The 24,985-nt window shown below is 48.2% G+C and overlaps 6 protein-coding genes across 6 annotated transcripts; 3 read left to right on the top strand and 3 right to left on the bottom strand.

The window, feature by feature from the left end:
- Positions 1 to 2,019: 2,019 nt before the first annotated feature.
- Positions 2,020 to 5,487, top strand: N7447_008548 (uncharacterized protein; the record flags this gene model as incomplete). The annotated part of the gene is made up of 2 exons (XM_057232810.1): positions 2,020 to 2,039; positions 3,030 to 5,487. The coding sequence occupies 2 exons, from the start codon at positions 2,020 to 2,022 to the stop codon at positions 5,485 to 5,487; spliced, it is 2,478 nt and encodes an 825-aa protein (XP_057082352.1).
- A 679-nt stretch (positions 5,488 to 6,166) lies between these two features.
- Positions 6,167 to 7,174, bottom strand: N7447_008547 (3'-5' exonuclease; the record flags this gene model as incomplete). Its single annotated transcript, XM_057232809.1, has 1 exon — positions 6,167 to 7,174. The coding sequence occupies one exon, from the start codon at positions 7,172 to 7,174 to the stop codon at positions 6,167 to 6,169; it is 1,008 nt and encodes a 335-aa protein (XP_057082351.1).
- A 57-nt stretch (positions 7,175 to 7,231) lies between these two features.
- N7447_008546 (uncharacterized protein) lies at positions 7,232 to 8,179 on the bottom strand (the record flags this gene model as incomplete). The annotated part of the gene is made up of 1 exon (XM_057232808.1): positions 7,232 to 8,179. The coding sequence occupies one exon, from the start codon at positions 8,177 to 8,179 to the stop codon at positions 7,232 to 7,234; it is 948 nt and encodes a 315-aa protein (XP_057082350.1).
- Positions 8,180 to 12,915: 4,736 nt separating this feature from the next.
- On the top strand, positions 12,916 to 13,254 carry N7447_008545 (uncharacterized protein; the record flags this gene model as incomplete). Its single annotated transcript, XM_057232807.1, has 1 exon — positions 12,916 to 13,254. The coding sequence occupies one exon, from the start codon at positions 12,916 to 12,918 to the stop codon at positions 13,252 to 13,254; it is 339 nt and encodes a 112-aa protein (XP_057082349.1).
- Positions 13,255 to 15,462: 2,208 nt separating this feature from the next.
- On the bottom strand, positions 15,463 to 15,906 carry N7447_008544 (nuclear transport factor 2 family protein; the record flags this gene model as incomplete). The annotated part of the gene is made up of 1 exon (XM_057232806.1): positions 15,463 to 15,906. The coding sequence occupies one exon, from the start codon at positions 15,904 to 15,906 to the stop codon at positions 15,463 to 15,465; it is 444 nt and encodes a 147-aa protein (XP_057082348.1).
- A 952-nt stretch (positions 15,907 to 16,858) lies between these two features.
- N7447_008543 (NACHT and WD40 domain protein) lies at positions 16,859 to 21,510 on the top strand (the record flags this gene model as incomplete). Its single annotated transcript, XM_057232805.1, has 3 exons — positions 16,859 to 16,952; positions 17,002 to 18,548; positions 18,595 to 21,510. 3 exons carry the CDS (start codon positions 16,859 to 16,861, stop codon positions 21,508 to 21,510), a joined length of 4,557 nt encoding a protein of 1,518 aa, XP_057082347.1.
- Between the last annotated feature and the right edge of the window lie 3,475 nt (positions 21,511 to 24,985).

The following is a 24,985-nucleotide window of genomic DNA, read 5'->3' as shown; positions in this document are numbered from 1 at the left end:
TAATCTCTGAGCGATTAACTCACCGGGGACGCAGTCTTTGCAGAAACCCTCGCCTCCCGTCCTCCCGGTCACATTCCTTTCCCGTTGGATGTTGAGTGCAGACACATAGAGTTTTGAATAGATGTGCGCACAGTGTACTAGCAATCTCGAGTACAAAATAACCCAACATATCGACTACTAGATCGCAGCGAAAGGATTTTCCAAGGACGCAATGGCAGGACATGCAACTCCTCGATCAACAGACTCTTTCTAAGATTGAATGAGAATCAAAATTAAACTTGATGATCAGAACAATTCAATACCCCACAGTCAAACAGCTAGAACAGATCCCTTCCCAAAGGAATCGCATCCATCAATCCCGGAAGTGTCTCGCAAACCATATTTCCGTGATTGACCAATAGCCCCTATCCCAAGATCCCAGACAAAGGAACTGAAACATCTAAGCTCCCGCGGATCTAGGCTGCTGTAAGGCATGTTTGAAACCTACCTGGATACTGGGTCTTAGTTCCCTTCTGGACACTTTCCGGGTTTCGTTTTCGTGCGTCCGCGCTGCGGGAAGCCCTTCCCCGGCCCGACTGAGGTATCAAATTTTCCGGTTCCCAGGATGACCCTTGCTGTTGTTTTGGAGAGGGTCCAGGCCTTAGACAGAGGGGTTAATATTACTTTCAAGGTTGTAGTGCTTATAGGGCGCTCGTGTTCATTTGGGTGCCACGGTGGAGTCTTGTATTGGAGGCCTCCTGGCTTCAGGTATTGGCATTGGGGATAGCTAGGGGCTGTAGTCACTATTGTTGGGTGCATACATGTATTAGTTACTGCCCAGGTAACTAGTACTATGTACCTCTTAGATTGTATATTCCAGGGAAGAGCTGGAATGTCCCAAGATACCGGTTTGGCATTAGCACCGAGAATACGGCTTTCCCGAAAGGTGCCCGTATCCACACCTGATTGCTCTAGGCACATCAAAATAAGTCTACTCGCATCTAGAAATAGCTACATCAAATTGGATATGAAATAGTGTCAATGGAGTCCGAAGAAGCGATAGTCTGTAAAGCCGCCATAGATGAAGCTATTCATTCTGTAGTTGAGGATTTTCGAAGTTGAGCCGACACTACAGATAACCACTAGATCTTTGAGGCAAAATCTAACAATTCCGGCAAATATATATTTCGAGGCATGTTGGCTCTACGATTCTCAAACGGCCAAGTCCGCCAAAAAAACGGAAATGTCACTCAGCTTTTGGAAAAAATGGCCCACTTTGTATGGTGTTTTTGTCGTGCACGGGCCAGCACCATACAAAAATTGTCCCCCAGACCAATTTCTAGCCACTTGTACTGTTGTATGGAGGTTGAGAATTAAAATTGGGTCGGTGGGTATGTATAGAGAGGATAATCACTCGTCTTTGCACTTTCCCTGCCAGGTTGATCCACTTTCTGGCTCTCATGGTTACTGCCTCACGCACCTAAGAACCGGGGGACATCACCGTAGTGGTAGCACCCTGGACCTAGCAACGCCTGATCGTCCCTATAACCTCCTCCCCGCGCAGTTTTAGAGGTTCCTTGGGGGCTTCCGCGACCCCCGGGATTTTATTGGCTCGCGGCGCTGGGTCTTCTGTCCTGCGCACTTTATTCTCGATCCAGAGTTCTAGTGCTCAAAGGGTCCAGAGGCGTTTATGAGCTTGCCTTTTTATTGGACGTGAGTACTGATAGCTTTCAATCATTTGAAGGTTCCAACTAACCCTGGAAGACCGAGGTCAGCAGCTTTATTTGCTTAGTCATCGCGTCGAGAACACTGGAGACGATGTCATTGCGGGGGAGAGGCGGCACGATGCCACGTAAATGGACTTGGTACAACATCTTACTCATTTTAGAGGAATACCTTAACAATACGTAGATATTTAAAAGGAATCATTCAAGTTTACAGTTCAAAATTGATACCGCCCCGTTCCATGGTTACAAGCTGTGGGGAGAGTAGTTCGTTCCAAAGAACCGCAGCCGGCGCGAAAACGAACCAGTGGACCAGATGGAGCCTAACCAAGATCCGTTTGTAATGATAAATAGGAATGGCCGTAGTATACACACACGGGGTAGTAAATAATCGGCTAAGTAGTAAACTAGTTAGCCATGATATATAATTACCTAAGTATATATTTTGGCTACATTTCAGCATATATATATATATTGATGCCCGACATACACAAAACTTGGTGTGATTTGCCAACGCATATATTTAGTATCATTCCAAGGCTATTAGCCTTGAAAGTCAACCATGGCACGGCGAAATTAAATTCGCTTCGATTTCATCGCTTCCTAGCCCAGGAGGGCTCCTATCTTTGGATTTCTACACTACACATACGGATTACTCCGTATGCATTTCAAAATTGCATAGTTTTGGACTATTCGATCTCGTACCCACTATAGCAGTCTGTGCGACTGGCAGTTGCAGCTAATTATTGAGGTATTGCGCCCCCCTCCCCCCCCGAATTGGTTGCGCAGCGACATTATGATCTGGACGCATGATGACACTGGAATATTGAGATCTGACATACTTGAAGTACCTAAGGATCTACTTGGGGCTCCCTAATAGCCTTGCAAAAAAAAGCAAAGAGAAAAATAAATATTTGCCTCAGGGTGAATTAGGGCAGGCACGCCAACATTCTTTCCTTGGGAGAACATTACCCTTCAGCTTCGGGCTTCACAGGTTCAACATTCTTCTTCATCTCGACATATCTGTTTGAATTTGAATCCGGGCAGCCGGAGTGTGAGGGTTGGCGTTTCATCCCCGAGACACGTTTGGTGCGCTGTAGCTCGAGCTGCGGCCCCAGCCATCTCAATTAACCAGCCACCTCGCAATCCGATCCTTTCTCGTTATTTTACCTCTCCAGATTTCAAATCGCTTCAGTTTTCCTCTCAATTGCATTATATTGTGCATTGAGTATTGATTTGTACAGCCGTTGGGGCTGTGAATCTTTTTGACTCTCAGCGATCGATAATTTTGCGATCGCGATCCTTGAGAGCTATCTACTGCTTCAGTGACGCAACACTCGCATTGTCGTCCAATCCACAATTTTACCAACCATTCTTAGAGGTGTCTCGACACATCCCCAAAGCCTCTAACGAAGTCTACGACTCTAACGACCCATCAACGTTTACGACCTTTGCGCGGCAACGCCAGCCGACTGTTCAACGACCTTCTACATCAGCCGATCCACAATTCCGACCCCCAAGCGCTTCTGACTCTCAGCGTCCCTTACGTCGTATCCCTCGCCAGACAGAGGTCCGCCAATCTCACCGTCGAACGGTATCATTAGGCGCCCGGGTTCCACACCCCAATCGACTCCAACCGGCGCGTGCAACCCCGGTCTCTGTACAACACATCGCAGCCAGTGGCATCGCAGCGCTACGTCCGGCCCTTTCCGAAGCGGAGACCGACGACAACGGGTCTACAGTTGACGACCCATATCAGCTCCTCAATACCTCTTACTGGCCGCAGAGAAAGACCGGAGTCTCGTCGCGCACCGCGTCGGCAATCCATTTTGCCCTCGAGGAAGCTATACGTGGACCGCTCCAGCTCTCCACTGACTGGGACGAGGTGAATGCTTCCATGTCAGACATGGTAGGCGTCGCTGGCCCCGCTGGGCCTGTGGGCAATAGCCGTGTTCAAAATGGTGGAGCTCGTATACCCCAGAACCCCATCTCAGGGACATCACAGCCACCGAGTGGTATGAGGACCCCCACGGATATAATGAGACAGCGCCGGGATCGAGAGGCTCGCCGCAAAGCGGAACACGAGGCCCGAGAGAGAGAACAGGAAGAATTGGAACGACAACAACTGGAGCAAGAACAACAGGCTCAGGCTGAAGCTCAGGCCCAGATACAGGCCCAGGCCCAGGATCAACAGTACGCCGCTGGCGTTGCCACCGAAAATGCCTCCCAATCAAGAATTCGAGCCCCACGAGCATCAAGGGGCCCCGAAGGACAACCCCAGACCATGCCCGTCGCTTCAGGGCCAGCATCTGCTTACCGACCAGCACCAGATGCTGCCCCGAGTACCCGACCATCAGAATATCAGACTGCCCCAGCAACAGCTGGGACAGGACAACTGGCTAGCCAGTCACGACCGACACAGGCAACTGGTCAGCAGCCTCAGCACGGTCGGTCGCAGAGTGCGGCAGAAATTGGAGCTCAACCCAGACCAATTGGGGTCTCCAAATCTACCCAGGCCCTACCCGCAGGACAGCCTGGTGCTCCCCAAGCTCTTCAGCAGCCGAAACGCGTTGGGTTTCCGCATGCATTCGAGCGATGGGAAACACTGTCTTCACACTGGGAGGGTCTTACCAGCTATTGGATGCGCAAGCTCGAACAAAACAACGAGGACCTGGAGCGTGATCCAATCAGCCAACAATTGGCCCGTCAGATCACAGACTTGTCTGCTGCTGGTGCCAATCTATTCCACGCGGTGGTTGAACTACAACGTCTGCGAGCCTCATCCGAACGCAAGTTCCAGCGCTGGTTTTTCGACACCCGTGCTGAGCAAGAACGCTCGAAGGAAGTGCAGGCAGAGTTGGACCGCCAGCTCAAAGAAGAACGGCAAGGCCGAGCCGATGCCTTTTCCGCCGCACAGGAAGCCGAAAAGGACAAAGTCAAGGCCGAGGAGCTGCTTAAAGAGATGCGCCGTGAACTCCAAATATCCAAGGAGGAGGCACGCCGCGCCTGGGAAGAGCTTGGCCGTCGCGAACAAGAAGAGCGAGACAGAACCAACTCCCTGCGCAATGGAGAGCCGACTCTCGTCGGAGGCGTTCAGGTTGTGCCTATGGTTTCTGGCCTCCCTAGTCGTCACACCACTCGCCCGCAGACCCGCGAGGGCCCATACCCCGGTGGTCCGACAGCCACAACCATGGGCACCGACGCATACCACGGCAAGTCCACAGGGAGCGCAGGTGGACAATACTACGAAGATGGCACGCCGATGTCTCCCACAGGGTCAGACCCTTTCATCGAACCCAAAAAAGTAGATCCACCCATCTCCAAAGCCCCCTACCCGGGACCACTATATGAACACGAAACCACCACTGGCCCATACCCTGGACCCACAACCTCAGAACCCGACACGCGCTCCTACGTCGGTAGCAGTGAAGCCGGCGATGAAGAGTATGCCCCCTACTCCCATGATCAACATGGAAACCCCATCAGCTACCCGCCTGGCCCATCCTCAGAGGGAAGTGAAGAGTATGATCCAGAAGGCCATTACATGCCCGACGGCGCCTATACCTCCGCCGCCTCTTCCGCCCCCCTGCAAGCTCCGCATCCGCCCACCTCCGCAGCGGACTACAGCGGCTCTGGCTGGGGTCCTGGCACTGGGTGGGAGTCCGTGACACCACGCCATCGTCACCCCACGCGTCTGAGCGATGTCCTTGAGGAGGACGAGCCTAGTCGCACGAATCCCAGCCGCGCCACTAGTCGCAGCCAGGCCAGTCGAAGTATTCTTTAAAACACGTCATTGGCCTTGTCATGCGTCCTATCTTGGATCAAGGTGTTTAACGTTGAATTTTGGTATCTGAGCTTTTTGATGCGTGCATAGAGAACCCTAGGGAGGTATTCTCGTATCTCTATCGAGAGTGTTTCTCCTATTTTGATTTTCCAACCCATTCTTGTTCCATTGGCTTCCCTATTTGTTTGTCTATTCGTGTGATGCCTGTCCTTTCCCCTGTTTCTGTAAACTTGGCGTTCAATTCCCCCTATCCCCAATATCGTTATGTTCCTTGTTTCGTATGTCTTCTTTGTGATTTAATTTCCTTTACAACGGCGATAATACTTAATTGCCTCTTTGCTTGTGTACGTAGTACTATAGGGAAGTGTCTATCCTTCTCATCAACCTACGACATAGAGCAGAGATGATCAAAATAACTTTACTCGTACATATGTACATTCACAGAACATCTCCTTCCCTCCTGGCACTTCCCATACTCGTCGCCCGCCCCTCAGCCGACCCATTAACGCGGCCAACTGGGGATGGTTCATTATGGGAGTCCCTTCATTCCACCCCTCTCCCATTTTTCAAATCACTCTTCCATCTCATAACTATGAGAGTGCAAATCCTCTCAGTTCGCCTAGGGCAGCTTGACTGGGCCCTGGTTCGAGGCAGCACCTCCAGGCTCACCCTTCCCCCCTTAATTCGCCACATTGGCAGCATTCTTCCTCTGCTTTTGCATTTTCTCGTTTTGACGACGAGTCTCCTCGGCCCAGGCCCTGATGCATTCGGGCAATCGTAAACACCAGATCAGAATCTCCCTCGTCGCCGAGGCATCCTCAAGGGAACCATGTCCCTCACCATGGTTTTGGATCTCGATATCCAGTAATTCGTGCGCCAATTGCTTCAGTCGCCAGATCCGCGGAAGCTTACTTTTCGATGAGAAGTGAGAGAAGACTGCCTCGGAAGTGATAAGCGCCGTATCCACATTTCGGCCGTGGATCAAGCTCAATGCTCGTAGATCATGGTGGAGAGCATGACCATTGAACATGGTATCGCGATCGAGGAACCTTTTCAGTGCGTTGCGTGCATCGTGGTTCGAACTGAAGGCTTTGCCTTCAGAAATAGCCGCGTCCAGCTTTTCTTGGATGATCCCACTGACGGGAGTCAACCAGTCTGTGACAGGCACTGTCGGCGCGACGTAGCCGTTGACTAAGACTTCACCGGTGAGAAAGTCGATCGCGACAATGAAAGCTAGCTCGGTGGTCGACTTTATGGTTTCGACCATGTTGCAGTCTATGACGATCGCCTTTCGGCGCATTAAGCCTCGCGAGAAATTATGGCTTTGGTGTGGTTTGCCGCTCTCAAGACAGGCTCTTGTGTCGATGAACTCTGGGACGCTGTAGCCTTGGTGTCGCAGGCGTTGGACTGGGTGGCACCTTCCCAGGATGTACCGGTGGAGTAAGATTTGTTCGAGCGGATCAAGATTCGTCAGTGGGAAGACTTGTGTGGATGGTGCTGGCTGAATTAAGAGGGAGGAGGATGTGTTGTTCGTTACTGCCGTGGCAGGTGTGACAGTCTCGTTTGCTTCGGCTGTTGTGGTATTCTGGGCGGATGGGCATATTGGTGGTGAGGGAACTTGCTCTGCTTGAGCGGGGTCTTGCAGGCGGGGTGTGAAGGTCTGCGCTAGGAGATGAGGGAATTGCATTTGATTCTTACATTGTTGAATCTGGGACTCAGAGTCTTCTTCGAGGGACTCCAAGTTTTACACCGGGGGCCGAGAGTGGTGCTCAGGAAGGTGAGACGCCCGTCCTGAATCCTGAGAGGCAGACTCAGGGGGCACTTGCATCTGGGACTGGTGAGCTTGTAACTGCGGCTGATAGCCCCGAGTGGATGGTCCATGGCCCTGAACAGGTGCGTGGTAAATCCGATGACGTATCTCATAGACCTCAGAACGCGCTCGACAAACCTCCATCCGCAGTCGACCATCGTTCACTGATGATTGAAACATCTGAGCCTGTGCTTGATAGCCCTGGGCGGCTGCGTGCTGGATTTCCGCCTGGATTTCCGCTTGGATTCGAGCAAGCTGAGTTTGTCGTTCCAAAACTGGAACTGGTGCTGGAAAGACTTGATATTCTGACGGAGAGAGGTAGGGCTGGGATTGAAAGGCTTGTGATTGTGATTGAAAGAAGTGAGGTTGCGGCTGAACTTGAGGTGGTGGTGAAAGAATTTGAGTGTGTGGTTGGAAAACTTGGCTGCGTGTCTGATGGGACTGCTTGGGTGATTGCTGATGTCCCTGAGCAGTGTATTGACAACGGGTTTCGACAGATGTATGGGTTTGGGTGGGTAGTTCATAATGCTGGCCAGTGGATGGACGGGCCTGGGACGACTGTTGATGGAGCAGCATTGGCCCCTGCACTGATGAAGCATCTGCTCTCTCCAACATAAAAGCAGGCGAGAAAGTCGATTTTACTTTGCCTCCGAATGCCGGCTTGCTATGACCGGCGTCATTTTTGTGTCGAATCAAGTCATCCAGAGCCGCAAATATTTGGTCACATTTCGGGCATGAGAATATGTTATGTACAATCTTGACATGGTCATTGAACCCTTGCTCTGTGTTGAAGCTTCGACCGACGCACACAGTACAGGGATATCCCACCCGTTTCACAGGTTGGCTACTCGTTCCAATTTTCTTGGGCGTGTTTTGCAGCATGTTGACTAAGTAGGTAGGTAGTCTGATGGACGTATTTGGAAGTTTTGAGTTCATCTGAGTAAATGAGAAGAATCAAAGGAGACGAGTTAGATTGCTATTGGAAGCGCGTACGTCTTCAACGCGTCTTCGCGCGATGGCCACACAAGCAGCTGCTGGGTTTACTACGCGCAAATACGAGACATGTTGGTACCTATTTAAAAAGGAGACAAGCGATCGCCTTGTGGATCTACCTAGTGAGATACTACAAATCTGCGTATTCACGTTACTTGGCCGTCACTTGGGCGTTTCAGTAGAATAATGTCGTCGATAATGATATATAATCTATCAGACCAGGTCGTTATTTACGGTCATACAAGGAAGCTGAAATGATATTTGGAATGCCTAGAATGCTATTATTCATCTCCAGAGACCAGTGAGCAGATTGATTATCAAAAGTACAACCCAGGTCCCCGTTAAACCTACAGAATCTGTGTTAGCACATGAAGCTGAAGAAAAGATTAGGGGTTTACTTGAAGTACTGTGGACTTGTCCAATTCTGGGTGTATGTGACTGCACGATAGTTGAAATTTTTGCACGGGATGGCCTTAAATGACGTCGACATCAGGCACTGCCACGCGAATCAGGATATTGGGACTAAATAGAAGAAGATATAAAACGGGTCAATCGATCTCGCATACACAAAGTGCGAAGACAACGGCTTTGTATTCCCGAATCTTTCTCATATTTATATCTTGTATCTTCATGTTCGATCTGTTACCCGCATATATTTTGCCATCAAGTTCTGTGTAGAACATAGAGCGAGAGGTTTACTACGTTTTAGGGCTTCGTTAAAATCGGACAATTATAATTTCGCTTCGTCCAGCATTTGTGAGCGTTAGTTTCCCAATCATATCATATCCACATTGCATTTGCATTTTTGGGAGCTTGTCCTGCGTGGGTCACTACGCAGGAGAGGGTGGAATGAGAAACCTCATACTTCTAAAGAGCAAATCAAGACAGCTAATTAAGCTAGCCAGGACATGAAGCCTAAGGCACGCCTTCAGGCAAACGGTGTCCATGTAAACATATATAGCCCCCAGATGCCCAGGTATCGCCAAACCTCATTTTTCTTACATTTCGTTCAGAGACCTATGAGTTATATAGCAATATATTGTTGCGAGCACTTCATTTATATCATTTATCACTGGTGATTGTTGAAAGTTTATACAAGGTTGACTTGGGTCATGGCTTCATCAACCTCAGTTTGCTCTGCATTTCTGTTCGGATTATATATATCACTTTGAGCATGTTTGCTATTGGATTTAGCTCGTTGTTTTTGATTCCAATACTAGGATGAATGTGGGTTACAAACTATCCGACTATATTATAGATGTCGTGATCAAGGATGAACCAACCCACCTCTTTCTCTTTTGGCACTTGCACCTTCTTCATGAACACGCAGTTTGTTAATTGCTACTTGAAGATCTTCGACCTTCTTTTCATTTCACGTCCTCAACAACCCCACATCTATCCACCCCTACTACCAATTCTGTGTGAGACCCCTTCCCATAGGTAGGGCTTGTAACGAAAGAGATACTGATTAGCACTTGTTGGCTTAAGCCGAAAAGCACTACAAAACCAGCGAGAGCTCACCGCTCCATCTTCTATAACTAATTCTACCACCGTCAAAACATGGCTGACAAGTAACACGTGATAGACAATAGCCCGATCCAGGCGCCTACCGACACACAATATGAGCAGCCTATGGAGCTGCCGGCCGGTGCTATTATACGAGCGAATACAAGAAATAAAATTCGACGTGAGATTCAAATCGTTTTACGCATGCACATAAGCTTGAGGTGCATTGAGCCGCACGGCGAATTGAACAGCTTGTCCATGGCATGCCTGGCAAGAGGCGAGGTAGAAGACGATGAGGCTCGTACCATAGCTTATAATATATTGGATCGGGTGGGATAATGGGATCATGAAGGCCCAAACTCTATGGGGATTGAACTGCGGTCCGACTTTGATGGTGAAACATACCGAGTAAGGGAATATTGCAGAGGATTAGAATCTAAGAGTTCGCCACTTTCCGAACGTATAACGTTACGTCTCGTCTCCGCATCAACTGCTCTCAGGACTCTAGTGAGAGACTAGACTATGATTCCTGCGCTAATCGTGATACTAACTACGAACAGATTCCCGCTGGTGCCGAAGGCCATCGTTATAAGCTCCTATCTCTTCTTTCGTAGGTGAACCTTTTCTGGGGATTTAACCCCGGCCTCGAAGGCTCGTTTGGCGTCAAGGCTCTTCCAAGCAGTATCTTATTTCTTTGCGGCTTACAAGTCTATATTCCCATAAAAAAAGCCCCCTAGAGTCTTACCTATAGCAATACATGGCGTGACCCACTGTCCTATGCCTGCAAGTTGAGACTGGGCTAACATCAAACTACGTAACAATCCTATCAGATACAGAGTACTTGTTAGGTTCCAAAGCGAACGAGATCTTGATCTGGATGTTCGGACATACTATGGAGGGATTGCTTCAGCAGAAGCTCAAGTTCTATATTACAGACCCTGTTCTAGTTGATGGAATCTAGTATAAATATCTATCGGATCATTATATTATTGAGAAGTAGAGCGAGGTGTGCATGATACAATATCTAGACTAGTGACGTAGTAGGGATTGCTAGTACCCCTTAGTACCTTCCTACACCAAAGTTGGGCACACGGACAATATATAAAGAATTGATAGCAAATTGAACATTTATAAAGGGGTAATTGAAGAATGGTTGTGCTGAAAAGTGAGGGCTCTTTTTGAAATCCTCCGTCACTTTGTCCCTTTTCCCTTGGTAATCTCCCTGCATTTATGCGGTGTGGTTACCATGAACCCAGACTGACAGCCACCAGAGGTATGACCAATAGCCAATATTTATAACAACACCATGGCCCAACAAAGACTGGGTACTTTCTAAACTCACGAGGCTTTGAAGTGTTATTTTCTGGAAGCGGATACTGACTAGAAAACGGACAGCCATGAAGACCACCTCAATGCCGTATGAGTGGCCTCGACATTGTGCCGCAAAGACTTTCTCGCCTTGATCCCAAACCTCCTCAACGAGGAGTCAAAAGGCACCAAAAGAGCTTAGGAGTTGTTCAAGAAATCGCCTTTTAATCTGTGGTGCCTCAGGATAGAGATTATCGCTTATGCCATAAGGAGGGTGGAATCCGACAAGGCCGTCATTCCGGCTTCCGACTTAGTTACTATCAACCTGGAATATTGGAAACTAGTTCCATTTCCGATAGGTACACCAAATTGGGCTGGCTGATCTGAAAGGGGTGAGACAGCGTATTTGGGCAACGCTGATGTTCTTTAATCTCGGCCCTTCCAGATCAGCGAGGCCGATTTGGAGCATATCGCGGGAAGGGAGAGTAATTCCTAGGTTGAGAGCACACACCTCGGAAACCGGAACGACGACGTTGCCGGATTCTATCCGCCTCATGAGGTTAGTCGTGATCTCTCTGCTTGCCGCTATTGCATGGAATTCGCGTTTTGAGTAACTCCTTAGCTAACGGAGACTTGACTTAGCAGTCTTAACAGTTTAACCATCACCACCACATTCATCTACACCTCTGACACTCCCAGTATCGCCCAATGCTCCATTGACTGCAACTCTAATCGAGACCGCGGAAAGTGACAGACACTCTCGCCTCGATCCTCTGTTCCAAACTGCGACTGAAACGCAAAACAGTCAAGAAGGCAATGGTCCAGGATTTTCTAATCCCTTTAGCTAGAAGCCAACCTGCCCTCGAAGAGATTGCGGGTTGTGCACTCACCAAGGAAAAGCCTGATGGGGCGTTGAGGCGACGCATTTGGGGTCGTGTTCGCTAAGAATGAAGACAGAAGATTAAACATACGGTAAAAATGAGAGATTTTGATTTCTTAACAGTGACATCTGTCAAACGACAGTCCATTTTGGCCTGGACAGCGTCGGTCGTTACCAATGCTCTTCATCCTTAGCTTCGTCTCCTACTGGTAGAACTAGGTTAGTCTTCGATATCATGTAGGCGGCTAGTTCAGTCATGTATATCAGCGCCAACCGAATGAATTTACAGACGCTAGGAATTCGCTGTTGCTGTGCCTCAAATTGTGGCATCAGTGTGGATAGTAGAGTGAAAGATGTGCCTCATCTAGCAGATGCTGGGCTGTATGGTCTATGTACACGAGGACTGTTTCAAGCTTAGACAGACCCATGGATTCTGAAGACCATTACTCGAAACAGGGAAAGTTCCAGTACAGCATACGGCTGCAGTTATACCTCAAACTAATCTTAGTTTGTCCTTACTTTGTAGTGAGAAGTCATGGACCATTTTTCTAGGAGCGCTCATTGCAATATCATGTTGATATCAATTATCGATAGCATGGTGCCTAGGTATCCATGGATGTATTATCAGTAGACAAACTACATGTACTGATTAGACCTCACCGATCTTGCTCTTTCACCTTCTGGCGAAAGCGCAGTTTCTCAATTACTATTTAACATCATCTCGTATCTCATTTCTCTCTCACTCTCTCACTCTTTCTCTAATATCCACACGTTTTGATCCAACCCTCACCCCAAACTCGAGGTGAGGTTCCTCAGTACTATACCTACACTAGGACAGAAGGCTAACTGGCACTTGGTACTCAGAAGTTGAGCCATACTATATTTTGACAAATCTGCAACCACAAACAATCGACTGTGACCATTGAGATACATGTCTCATGGAAAGACTAATCCCCCTACATTGGCCGAAGAATGGCCAATCCGAGTGCCCAATGACAGGCAACTGGAGCAACTTACTCAGTTACGTCTCGCAAGGGTCAGGCAGGCCCGGGTTCGTAGAAGAATCCTACACGAGACAGGACACATCGTGAATTTGGTCCTACCTCTCCTCCGTCCGCACAGCTACCCCCATCATCCGACTGCGCTCCAGTGGCTGCAAACCTATGAAATTAGAATACTCGTCCTGATGAACGAGATGAAGATCCTGCGGGCGGAGGAAAGTCTTAACCGTGCGCGGGAGGCGGTGGTATTCCTGCGGGTGACCGGGTGATTTGAAATTGTGAAGTTTGTGATCTGCCAGAGGATGTGGGGAGTGTGGAATGGAAGGGAGGTCAGCCCTCCGAGAGTACATCAATGCACCGTTACCAACTTGACATAGTCAACTACAAACCTACGCTCGGAGTGTGATCATACCCGAGGCGAGACATGTCATAAACTCGGTCCTAAACCTACTTTGCCCATACAGCTACTCTACCTTTTTATTGTGGTCCAGGGGCTACACGATTATGAACTCGGACCCATAGCCAATACGGCTGATATGAGGAGCCTATGGACGGGGGAGCGACTTGGCCGTGCGCGAGAAGCGGTTATCTGGAGCCGGATGGGTTGATATCTTATGATCTGGTGAAGAACATGGACGCGGCAGGGATAGAATGGGGGAAGTCTCTGAGAGCAAATCTATGGATCGTTCCAAACTTGAGATTGTCCTGCAGAATAAGATACCGTGATTGATCATCGCCTGTCCCGTATAATAAACAGTTGGCATAACTATCGCCGGAGATTCATAGCTTCCTTCTGTGTCGCATCGAGTCGTCTTAGCCCAGAAGGTCTATAGGTGTTCAGATCGACGAGATTGAGGCCATGGGGAGTGGGTTGGGACTTGGTTAAGAACGATGTTTGATCGTGATAGGGCCCACCTGGTTATGTATATTTATATTTTAACCAAAGAGATTTCAGGGGCGCTTTCCATATCTGAATAATGCAAACTACGTATATGCCCTTTATTTTCCTGTTGCTTGAAAGAATATGCTGGCCCTCCTCACGACCCTTAAGATTGGATTTTGAATATTCATTGTTTCGCTCCTAACTGCTTGGATATTGTTGAATCTTACTTTCCCCTTGCTCTTCGTCGATATAATCCTATAGTCCCTATATCGAATATCTATATCTAAAATTTTAAATGTTATCCCACTATAGCTAAATTCGAGGGCATACAATGTATTTAGCAGGTGGATTTATGATCAGGCATTTTGACTCTACAAGCGCTGGTTAGCCCTTCACCAGTCTTGCGCTTTCCGAGACATACTAATCCCTTCCTCGCAAAAGCGCAATGTTTGTATTGCTGTTTAATATCTTGTCCCTCCTCGATCTTTCTCTCTTTCCTAGTCACACCATCTCAATCTCCACAACTCAATTTTATCCCCACATAGGCGAGTGCCTTTCCCCCATAACCAATATTGGCGACAGAACAAAAGACCTTAGCTCCAAGGCTCTTTAAATATCGGGCATTTCCATCAAACCGTTGCGCATACTCAAAGGTCTGTTGCATTCCGAACCAACCATCCACTCAGCCGATTTCGATTTCCAGAATCTAAGATGGAACAGCTGGAAAACCGTATCGAGCTCCGCATACAGGTAGCTGGGCGAGCCCAAGCTTTCTGGGCACTGCTAAACGAAGCGTCGCAAATGATGCGATGCGTCGAGGCAGCGCTTTCGTCCGGCCACACGCTGGAGGATGGCTACTCTGATTCTTTCACTCTCTGGGAATTTTAGCAGAGGATGCTGGAGCTCGTCTCAAAGTCGGACCCAGCTTGGGTTGAGAAGCATGTATACCTTGTCCTATTCAGAATACCATGGAGTATCATCCTCTGTCATTAGTAGAGTTTTGTGATCGGGGCTTTATGTCAACATAACATAGAACTTAATTCCAAGGTTCCTTTTTCTATTATCTTTCTTGCTCATCAACACATGCTATTTCCGCATATCCTATTTGCCCATCCTCAGTGAACCTCAATATCAAACCTCAGACGTAAGAACTTGTCCAGCATATAGTGGCCCTACGGACCGCAGAAATGGATGACCGTGCCCGCGAGCGCCAGATATGGCGACAAATCGATTGAGTTGACAAGTACTGGAATGCTGGGACTGGAAACACCATGAATAGAAATGTAATAGAGGGAAAAATTGAGCCAATCATGAATATTCATGTCCCACAAATCTAACATCAAGATGGGTGGTCTCTACCGACTCAAAGCAGAGTCAAGTTGCAGCCTCCAGTTCTACTGCCAGAAAGCACCAAGCTACCCTCGACATCATAGGAGCTCATAGTTACTGCAGCTCTTTGTTGTTTTATGGCAAATCTCAAATATGGCGCCTCTAGGCCCCGTATAAGAATCTTAGTCTTTGTAGTGCTCTAGTGGTAAGATACGCTGTATTTATCCTCATACATTGATCATCGAACATCAATTCTTATTGTATACTAACAACCTAGCGCTGCATTGACTGCAGCCACATCCCAGTAGAATGGCCTGAGTTCCAGTATAACTCCCTTCTCAAGGTCCATAGTGAAGGCCTGACAGAACGGAAAATCCATCTCTTGTCCGGTTGATCGCACCCTCAAGTGAACATTCGACAGCACGACAACACGGTTCGATCCAGGGCGTTCAAAGATTTCAGGGTTCTGCACGTCCACAGTATCGAAGTAGTCACCCATACGAGTGCTCCAGTCCTGCATTCCTTTGGGTCCGATGTAGACACCGGCGTACGGAAGGGCGGAGGTCTGCTCTAGACGCACATCAGGTGCGAGCGTGGCGGCGATGCCAGAAAAATCACGGGCTTCAGGCTCAGCGGACATGTATGCTCGTTCTGCGTCGTAAAACGCATCGAGGACTGCGCGTGCTGTGTATCTTGGAGTAGACACCATGTTGCTAGTAGGTTCCTTCTTGGTATAGGTAGAGGTGGGCTTCCGGTTTGATCTGACGGTTCAATTTGAGATGGAGTATGTTAGGGACCTACCGATAGCCGGGCACTTTATATGCGATAATAGTTTAATGTACTTTGTTGAATACTATGCTCATATCCATACCCGAATATGGCAGATTACTAATACATCGGAACCTTCCCGCACCCTTAGAATGTTGCAACTTGGAAGGTTGGATGACATTGAAGACACTTGGATTAATAATGGTATACCAGCACACTTTTAGCTAGCTACTTCACCTATTATGTTCCTGGTATCTTCTTCTAATTAGCCTATGTATCACATAAATTATTCCGGTATCGCTATAATAATTCACACTCTTATCACATAACTGTAGTCAATGAAAGCCTATTACCGTTAACTTTGTCTTTCGATGAGATTCAATTTGCCTTTCTTCAGGCTTATGGGGGCTCACGTCATATTCTGAGTCTCTCCGCGAGTAACTGTATAGTTATATAATGTCAAATCTTTCTTTGAGTTTCCTTTTCATTGATATCATCTTTTAGTATCCCTTTACTGTAACGGGCCAGTGAGATACTAAGAGAATCGCATGGTTGTCATTGGTTATTGTCAAATACCGAGTCTGCGTACACGGTACAATACACAGGTAATATTATGCTACGCCAAGCATACCAGAGGATTTATGAATCCTCTTTTGTTTTGATTAGAAAATCATGCTCCATATAACTAACTAGTTAAATTGTAAGGAGCTCGTATACAGAAATACAGAGAGTTTGATATATTGAGTTCATACCATACATTTCATACAGACCGATTTCTGTCAAGAACATTCATACATCACATGACCGCAGTTCCAGGTTGACACGCTGTCAGCGACACGTACCCCACCCGCATGTTCTTCCTGAGTTCCAAACCTGCTACTATCGTTATAATCATGGCGTCTTCGCTATCTTTTCACAATCCTAATTTCGGAACTCAGACAGGGATTAATAATGGGACGATTAATGCTCAGTTCGACCTGCGTTCAGGTAGGACATGAGAGCTTTAAAAGGGCGAAATTTCGTTAACCGGATGCAGACCCTCTTGACATGTTACCAATTGCGGACGGGGCAGTGTTCGACTCTTACGCGAATCAGCATCAGGACAAATGTCTTCCAGGCACTAGGAGCGAACTTCTCAACGAGATTGCACAATGGGCTATGTCATCGGAGGGAAAATGTATCTTTTGGTTGAATGGGATGGCCGGGACCGGGAAATCGACGGTTTCTCGCACTGTGGCTAACCGCTTCGAAGAAGAGAAGTTACTAGGAGCAAGCTTCTTCTTTAAGAGGGGCGAGGGAGATAGAGGGAATGCGATAAAGCTTTTCCCGACGATTACCAAACAACTAGCGAAGGTTATTCCCCAACTGACCTCTGGTGTTCGAAAAGCAATTGACAACAACCCCGACATCGGAACTAAAGGGCTGAAGGAACAGTTTGACAGAATACTCCTTCAACCTCTACTGGACTTGCATTCATCCACTCTCCCGACCCTGATTGTAGTCATAGTGATAGACGCACTAGACGAATGCGACGTGGATAATGACATGCGACTTATACTCCAACTACTACCACAATTACAGAAAGCAGAGGGTATACGTGTACGAGTTTTGTTAACTAGCAGGCCTGAATTGCCGATTCGTCTGGGGTTTGATAAGCTTCCTCACCATGATCATAAAGACTTCGTTCTACATAACATCCCTAAGGAAGTTATTGAAAATGATTTATCATTATTCTTGAATCATCGAATTTCAAAGATTAGAGAGGAGCGAGAACCCCCCCTACCTATCGATTGGCCTGGCGCGATAAATATCAGAAAACTAGTGGCGTTGTCTGTTCCGCTATTCATCTTCGCCGCTACGATATGCCGCATATTTGAGGACCCTGACTGGGACCCAATGGACAGTCTTCCTGAGATTCTCACACATCAAAATGATGAATCTAAACTGGATGGAACGTATCTTCCTGTGCTTGATCGGCTTCTTAAAAGACAATCGGAAAAGAAGAAAAAGGAGCTGGTCCAAGAATTTCATGAAGTGGTCGGTGCAATCGTGATACTAGAGAGCCCACTCTCAATTATCGCACTTCCAAAACTTATCGGCCTCCCGCAGAGGCTTGTTCATACCAGACTCAACTCACTACACTCAGTTCTAAGTGTACCAAATGATGAGACCTCGCCGATACAGCTCTTTCATTTATCATTTCGAGACTTTCTTCTTAGTCCGGAAACCCGTGAGAAGACAGTATTCTGGATAGATGAGAAAGAAATGCATCATAGATTATCCAAACGTTGCTTTCTTATATGTGAGAATCTGAGACGGAATATTTGCGAACTGCCAAGTGATGGAACACAACGTGAGAATATTGATCGCCAGACTATCAATCGTTTTCTTCCTCCAGAATTGCAATATGCCTGTCGATATTGGGCACATCATCTGGTACTATGCATAGACATGTATACTGTGGTGCAAGATGTTCTCTTATTTCTCAAGAGGCATTTTCTGCACTGGGTGGAAGCAATGAGCCTGTTAGGCCTTACGTCAGAAGTGGTGGGGATTATCAATCGCCTAGAGGCGGTTATAGCAGTAGGTTTCTTGAAGACTCCTATGCAATCTATACTAATCGGCGTAGGGCGACCACAATGCTGAAACGTCCGAATTTCTGCATGATGCAAAGCGTTTTATACTTAAAAACCGCCAGATAGCTGACGAAGCGCCCCTACAGGTTTATTGCTCAGGACTTATCTTTGCGCCTCGAAAGGCAATAATCCGCAAAGAATTCAAAGTGCAGCTTCCTAGTTGGATATATCAGTTACCACAAGTTCAGGAAAGGTGGAGTGCAGAATTGCAGGCACTCCAGGGTCATTCTAGTTCAGTTCAGTCGGTGGCCTTCTCGCCCAACGGCCAGTTACTGGCCTCTGGCTCTCTCGATAAGACACTTCGGCTGTGGGATACGGCGACGGGCGCCCTACAGCAGACTCTCGAGGGTCATACTGATTGGGTTGAATCGGTGGCCTTCTCGCCTGACGGCCGGCTACTAGCGTCTAGCTCTAACGATAAGACAATCTGCCTCTGGGATACGGCGATAGGCGCTCTACAGCAGACTCTTAAGGGCCATACTGATTCAGTTCAGTCGGTGACATTTTCGCCCGATGGCCAGCTGCTAGCGTCTGGCTCGGACGATGAGACGGTTCGGCTCTGGGACACGGCGACAGGCGCCTTACAGCAGACTCTTAAGGGTCATACTGATTGGGTTCAGTCGGTAGCCTTCTCGCCCGACGGTCGGCTGCTAGCGTCTAGCTCTGACGATAAGACAATCCTGCTCTGGGACACAGCGAGAGGCGCCCTACAGCAGACTCTCGAGGGCCACACTGATTCAGTTCAGTCGGTGACATTTTCGCCTGACGGTCAGCTACTAGCCTCTGGCTCCGACGATGAGACAGTTCGGCTTTGGGAAACGGCGACAGGCGCCCTACAGCAGACTCTCGAGGGTCATACTGATTGGGTTCAATCGGTGGCCTTCTCGCCCGACGGTCGGCTGCTAGCGTCTAGCTCTGACGATAAGACAACCCTGCTCTGGGACACAGCGACTGGAGTCTTACAGCAGATTCTCGAGGGCCATATTAATGGGATTAACTCGGTAGCCTTCTCGCCTGATGGTCGGCTACTAGCGTCTGGCTCGGACGATGAGACGGTTCGGCTTTGGGACACGGCGACAGGCACCTTACAGCAGACTCTCGAGGGTCATACTGATTGGGTTCAGTCGGTGGCCTTCTCGCCCGACGGTCGGCTGCTAGCCTCTGGCTCTCGCGATAAGACAGTCGGGCTTTGGGACATGGCGACGGACATGGCGACGGGCATAGCGACGGGCGCCCTACAGCAGACTCTTGAGGGCCATACTGAGTCGGTTCAATCGGTGGCCTTCTCACCCGACGGCCGGCTGCTAGCGTCTGGCTCCGACGATGAGACAGTTCGGCTTTGGGACACGGCGACAGGAGTCCTACAGCAGGTTCTCGAGGGCCACACTGGTTGGGTTCAGTCGGTGACCTTCTCGCCCGACGGCCGGCTACTAGCGTCTAGCTCTGAGGATAAGACAGTCAGGCTTTGGGACATAGCGACTGGCGTCCTACAGCAGACTCTTGAGGGCCATACTGAGTCGGTTCAGTCGGTGGCCTTCTCGCCCGATGGCCGGCTGCTAGCGTCTGGCTCAGACGATGAGATAGTTCGGCTCTGGGACACAGCGACAGGCGCCCTACAGCAGGCTTTCGAGGGCCACACTGGTTGGGTCCAGTCGGTAACCTTCTCGCCCGACGGCCGGCTACTAGCGTCTAGCTCTGATGATAAGACAATCCTGCTCTGGGACACAGCGACTAGAGTCCTACAGCAGACTCTCGAAGGCCATACTGATTGGGTTCAGTCGGTAGCCTTCTCTCCCGATAGTCGGCTACTAGCGTCTGGCTCGGACGATGAGACAGTTCGGCTCTGGGACACGACGACTGGAGTCCTACTACTAACTCTTAAGGCCCATACTGGTTGGGTTCGTTCGGTGACTTTCTCACCCGACGGCCGGCTACTGGCGTCTAGCTCCGACGATAAGATAGTTCGGCTCTGGAATATGGCGACGGCTCCCTTACAACAGAATCCCGAGTACCATACTGGTTGGGTTCGTTCGTTAGCCTTCTCGCCTGATGGTCAGCTACTAGCCTCTGGCTCCGACGATGAGACAGTTCGGCTTTGGGAAACGGCGACAGGCGCCCTACAGCAGACTCTCGAGGGTCATACTGATTGGGTTCAATCGGTGGCCTTCTCGCCCGACGGTCGGCTGCTAGCGTCTAGCTCTGACGATAAGACAATCCTGCTCTGGGACACAGCGACGGGCGCCCTACAGCAGACTCTTGAGGGTCATACTGAGTCGGTTCAATCGGTGGCCTTCTCACCCGACGGCCGGCTGCTAGCGTCTGGCTCCGACGATGAGACAGTTCGGCTTTGGGACACGGCGACAGGAGTCCTACAGCAGGTTCTCGAGGGCCACACTGGGTTGGTTCGTTCGGTGGCCTTCTCGCCCGACGGCCGGCTGCTGGCGTCTGGCTCCAACGATAGGAATGTCCGGCTCTGGGACACAGCGACTGGTGCCCTATACGAAATATTCCGTATCCACAGCGTGGCCACTGACCTCGAATTCTCCCAGGACGGTACATACCTAAGCAGCAACCCAGGATCTCCCGGTATTAAGTGTCGCAATCACACCCCACATCTATCTCCGGTAAATCTGAAGAAATCTATACTGAAAATTCCCCGACACAGTTCATACACAAGCTGTAACTCGGGATCTCTTGGTATTCAGTCCAAGTGTCGCAATCACACCTCCAATACACATCAGGCAAATCTGGATATATCCATAATTAAGGCGCAGTGGATAATCTTCAATGGGGAAAAGATATTGTGGCTTCCTCCTGACGCTGGCCCTTCTTGTTCGGCCATTAAAGGCAGTACACTTGCCCTGGGCCACGCATCAGGGCGAATTTCCTTCATAGGATTTCGGGTATAATAGACTTCAATATTTTTATCCTTCATCCCTCTATTGGGTGTTATATTAATGATCTCTTAAAGAAGTAGTGAAGGGGAGAAGTGGAGATTTTATTCGGCGTTATCGTGTTAGTGGAAGGTAATATAAAGTTTGGTACGGTGCTATCCAGTGGATGGTTCCGCTCGCTTAGTCAGCGGGAGACACGAAAAGAGCTGCTGTATTGTCTGTACGTGTAAAGTATACTTGGTGTATTCGTGTTTTGAAAGAACCGTATAACTCCTACAGTCAGTGATCATTAGTATTTGCACCCCAGTACATAAGACCCACTTCTTTTCTGCCAGTATAAACCCCCTGAATTCCTATCTACTTAGTAGCTAGTATGCCAGCCTTCATATTTAATAACCTCTTCCACACGGTGCGGCATAGTCTCAGCTAGATTGACAAAGTGACGAATTGTTAACTTCTCCCATACTTCCTGTGCAGCATCTACTAGCTCTCCCCACGTATTCTCATTGTTAGGCATATCACGGAGATTTAATGTGATCTTTCTTCACTTTCTGTTCCTTCTTCTCTAATTCTACCTCACTTCCCACCCCAGTCCTTTCCCCGAGTGGAAAAGGTACGATCCATTCGACATAGAGCACTGTTTACGACACAATAAGCAGTTAATGAAGGCTGCCTATTCAACAGACTGACATCTACTAACATACCGCAATTTCCACAAAACACATCTCGAAACCCCCATTGACAAGTAAGATACACCCTATGACTTTAATGAGTAAACAGAGTCACCAGTAAGACAGTAGCCGCCCCTCCCCCAGATTGATGTTCCGTGTCACACTACGTCTCAAACAACATGCTAATATTGACATCAGAGTGGTCAAGCTAGTACCACCAATCTCAGAGCCCACTGGCGAATAACCGGTGTAGCTAATACAGCTGCGGTTATAAGCTATCAGGCGAGCATTTATATTTATTGCAATAAAATCTCATTATGTGTATTTGTCTCTCCTTTGTAGAAGCTTCAAAGTGGCTCTTAACGTGCCCACAAAGAGAACCCATTGTCCTTCAATGGTTTGGTACTAGAACCCACTCTGCCTCCCCTAGCACCTGATGGCTGCTTCCTAAATCTCTGTAATTGGCCCGCTCGCTGCTCAGGTAGAAGATTTTTAACCCTTACTTTGACCTTACTTTTTAATAACATCGTTCTTCAATTATCACTGCGTCAAGTATCATTTTGCCCGTAAGTTCTGATCAGTATATATCCCGTCCCTATAGGGAACCTGATAGGATGAAAATGTTAAGCAGGTTGCTGTCTAGCTTATATTATGACCTTTCTGATACAAAATTATGGCAGGAGCACGAAAATATAAAATGGTACACGATGCTATGTTTCTTTACCGTCCCCTGTAGTCAATTAAATATGGCGCTCTATGGGGGAGGCGGTGGAAAAACGGCAATGCTGGGTACTATGTGGCTTGTAAATAGTAGTACTACATCTCGTGTAGAGAATAGCGTGGTTGTGTGGGATAATATATTTTACATACCTGTTTTACCCCAGGCTCACATTGCATTGATTGATCTTTAAAGGACCCCAGCTGCCTAGACATGATCAAGACTTATTTGACACTGGCCTTATCTCTCAGCAGGTTGTCATCCTCCCATGAGCCCTGTATCAAATATCACTTTGCCTTCAATTATAGCCCACTATATTTATATACAATCAATATCTATACCCGAGTAAGAATATCTGAAGCGTTGATAGTGTTGACTTGAGGCTAGTACTACCACATAGGGGTCAGCTACCATTTACCATGTGGGCTGTGTTGCTCTGTCCTAATCAAGGTGAGGTGAGAGTCGCACCTTCCTCGTAAGGATGTACTTTCTGTCGAGGCAAGTCCGATCTAAGATCCCCAACATTGATATTATTTCCTACTTCGTTCACAAACTACATAACTAACATGGACTTGCTTTTTTCAGGTCCAGGTTTTAGAATCCTATGAAACCTCCCTCAACATGTGTTTCGACTGTCAGTGAGTTCCACCCCTGCTCTCGATTCTCTCTCTCCACCTTTCGCATATGAAACGCACGAGCATTAAGTCGCCGACCGTGGACATATACCAACCCCCAATGACGAGCATCATGAGATACTCACGAACATGCGAGTGCGCCGAGGCTCCCGCGCAAGCTCCCGTCGGCGCATCATCGCAGAAGCCCAGCGGATCATGTATTCAGCTCAAGCTTTGATAGCCTTGTCGCACAGAAATCAGTACGTTGACTGGAGCCTTCTGTTATGACTAAACGAAAGCATGCGCGCTCTTCTGCGCCAGATGGGTCAACTTAGGACCCAAAAGGACGCCGAATGGGATATCTGGCGCATGGTTGGCCGAGTGTAATTTGTACTGGAGGTGTGTGCGAATGCCGTACCAAAGGCTTTCAGATTTGACGTCGTGACAACGCGCTTCTCTAGACCTGAAATCATTGGCGAGAATTCAGCACCAAAGGAAATAAACGAAAATCCCAGGAGAGCTTTTGGACATATAATTTCAACCAAAACGTTTACCGTATCCTGTGTGGCCTTAAGTACTACCTGCCAATGTTGCTAACCTTATTTTACTTCATCTTATATCAACCAGTACATCTCATTAAATATCGCTTTTATCTCACTTCCCGCTCAGATACTCATTCAACGGTGCTCGATCTGATATTACCTTGGTATAAATTATACTTTACTCTCTGTATATGTTTAATAAATGTACCTGTATTTGGGTGTATTGAGACACTTAAAGGGTGGTGGCTCTTACGCAAGTATTGGTCGTGCTTCACCATCTGGGCAGCCTTGCTATTTCCCTTTTAGGGTTACGTGATAGTCGCGCCTTTCTTGTAAGATCGAGCTTGGTATTGTAGAAATTTCCGTTTGAGATCCCCTCATTGATATAATTTCCTCATCCCTGAACAATTTCGCACTTTTACCTCTTTCTGGCGAAACCTTACAAGTTGTCCAACGCAAGGTATGACCATTTGGCCCATAAATAACCACAACCTAATGAACTAGACAATCAACATAGACTTGCCTTTTTTAGCTCCACGTTTGGAAATATCATCAAGTCCCTCTGACCATAATCGACCGTATGATCTGAGTAGTGAGATCAACCCTTTCCTCTTCGCGCTCTATCCTCCGCCTGCCTTTCAAACACAAAGCTGACTAGGTAGAAATGGCCGACCCCTACAAGATACCCGCTCCAAATAACTGGCATATGGAGTGGCTCATGACCCTCCGCGCACGCGCGGAGGGTCCCAAACAAGCACTCGCCGCCGAATCTACGCGGAAGTATGTGAGATCATGCAGTCCACCCGAGTTTTGATGAGCCTCGTGTACGCAACTCAGTGCGTGGACGTCACCCTGTTTTGACAGCTGGAGTCCAGACTGCAGTGAGATGTGTCAGCTCAATGCCCAGGGGCAAATGGAACGTGACATCTGGAGAATGGTGGGTCA

Source organism: Penicillium robsamsonii (genome assembly GCF_028829455.1).
Source record: "Penicillium robsamsonii strain IBT 29466 chromosome Unknown utg000005l_segment0_segment0, whole genome shotgun sequence".
In the NCBI taxonomy this organism is placed as follows: domain Eukaryota; kingdom Fungi; phylum Ascomycota; class Eurotiomycetes; order Eurotiales; family Aspergillaceae; genus Penicillium; species Penicillium robsamsonii.
Note: the sequence above shows the minus strand (reverse complement) of the source record. Positions and strands in the feature narration are given on the sequence as shown.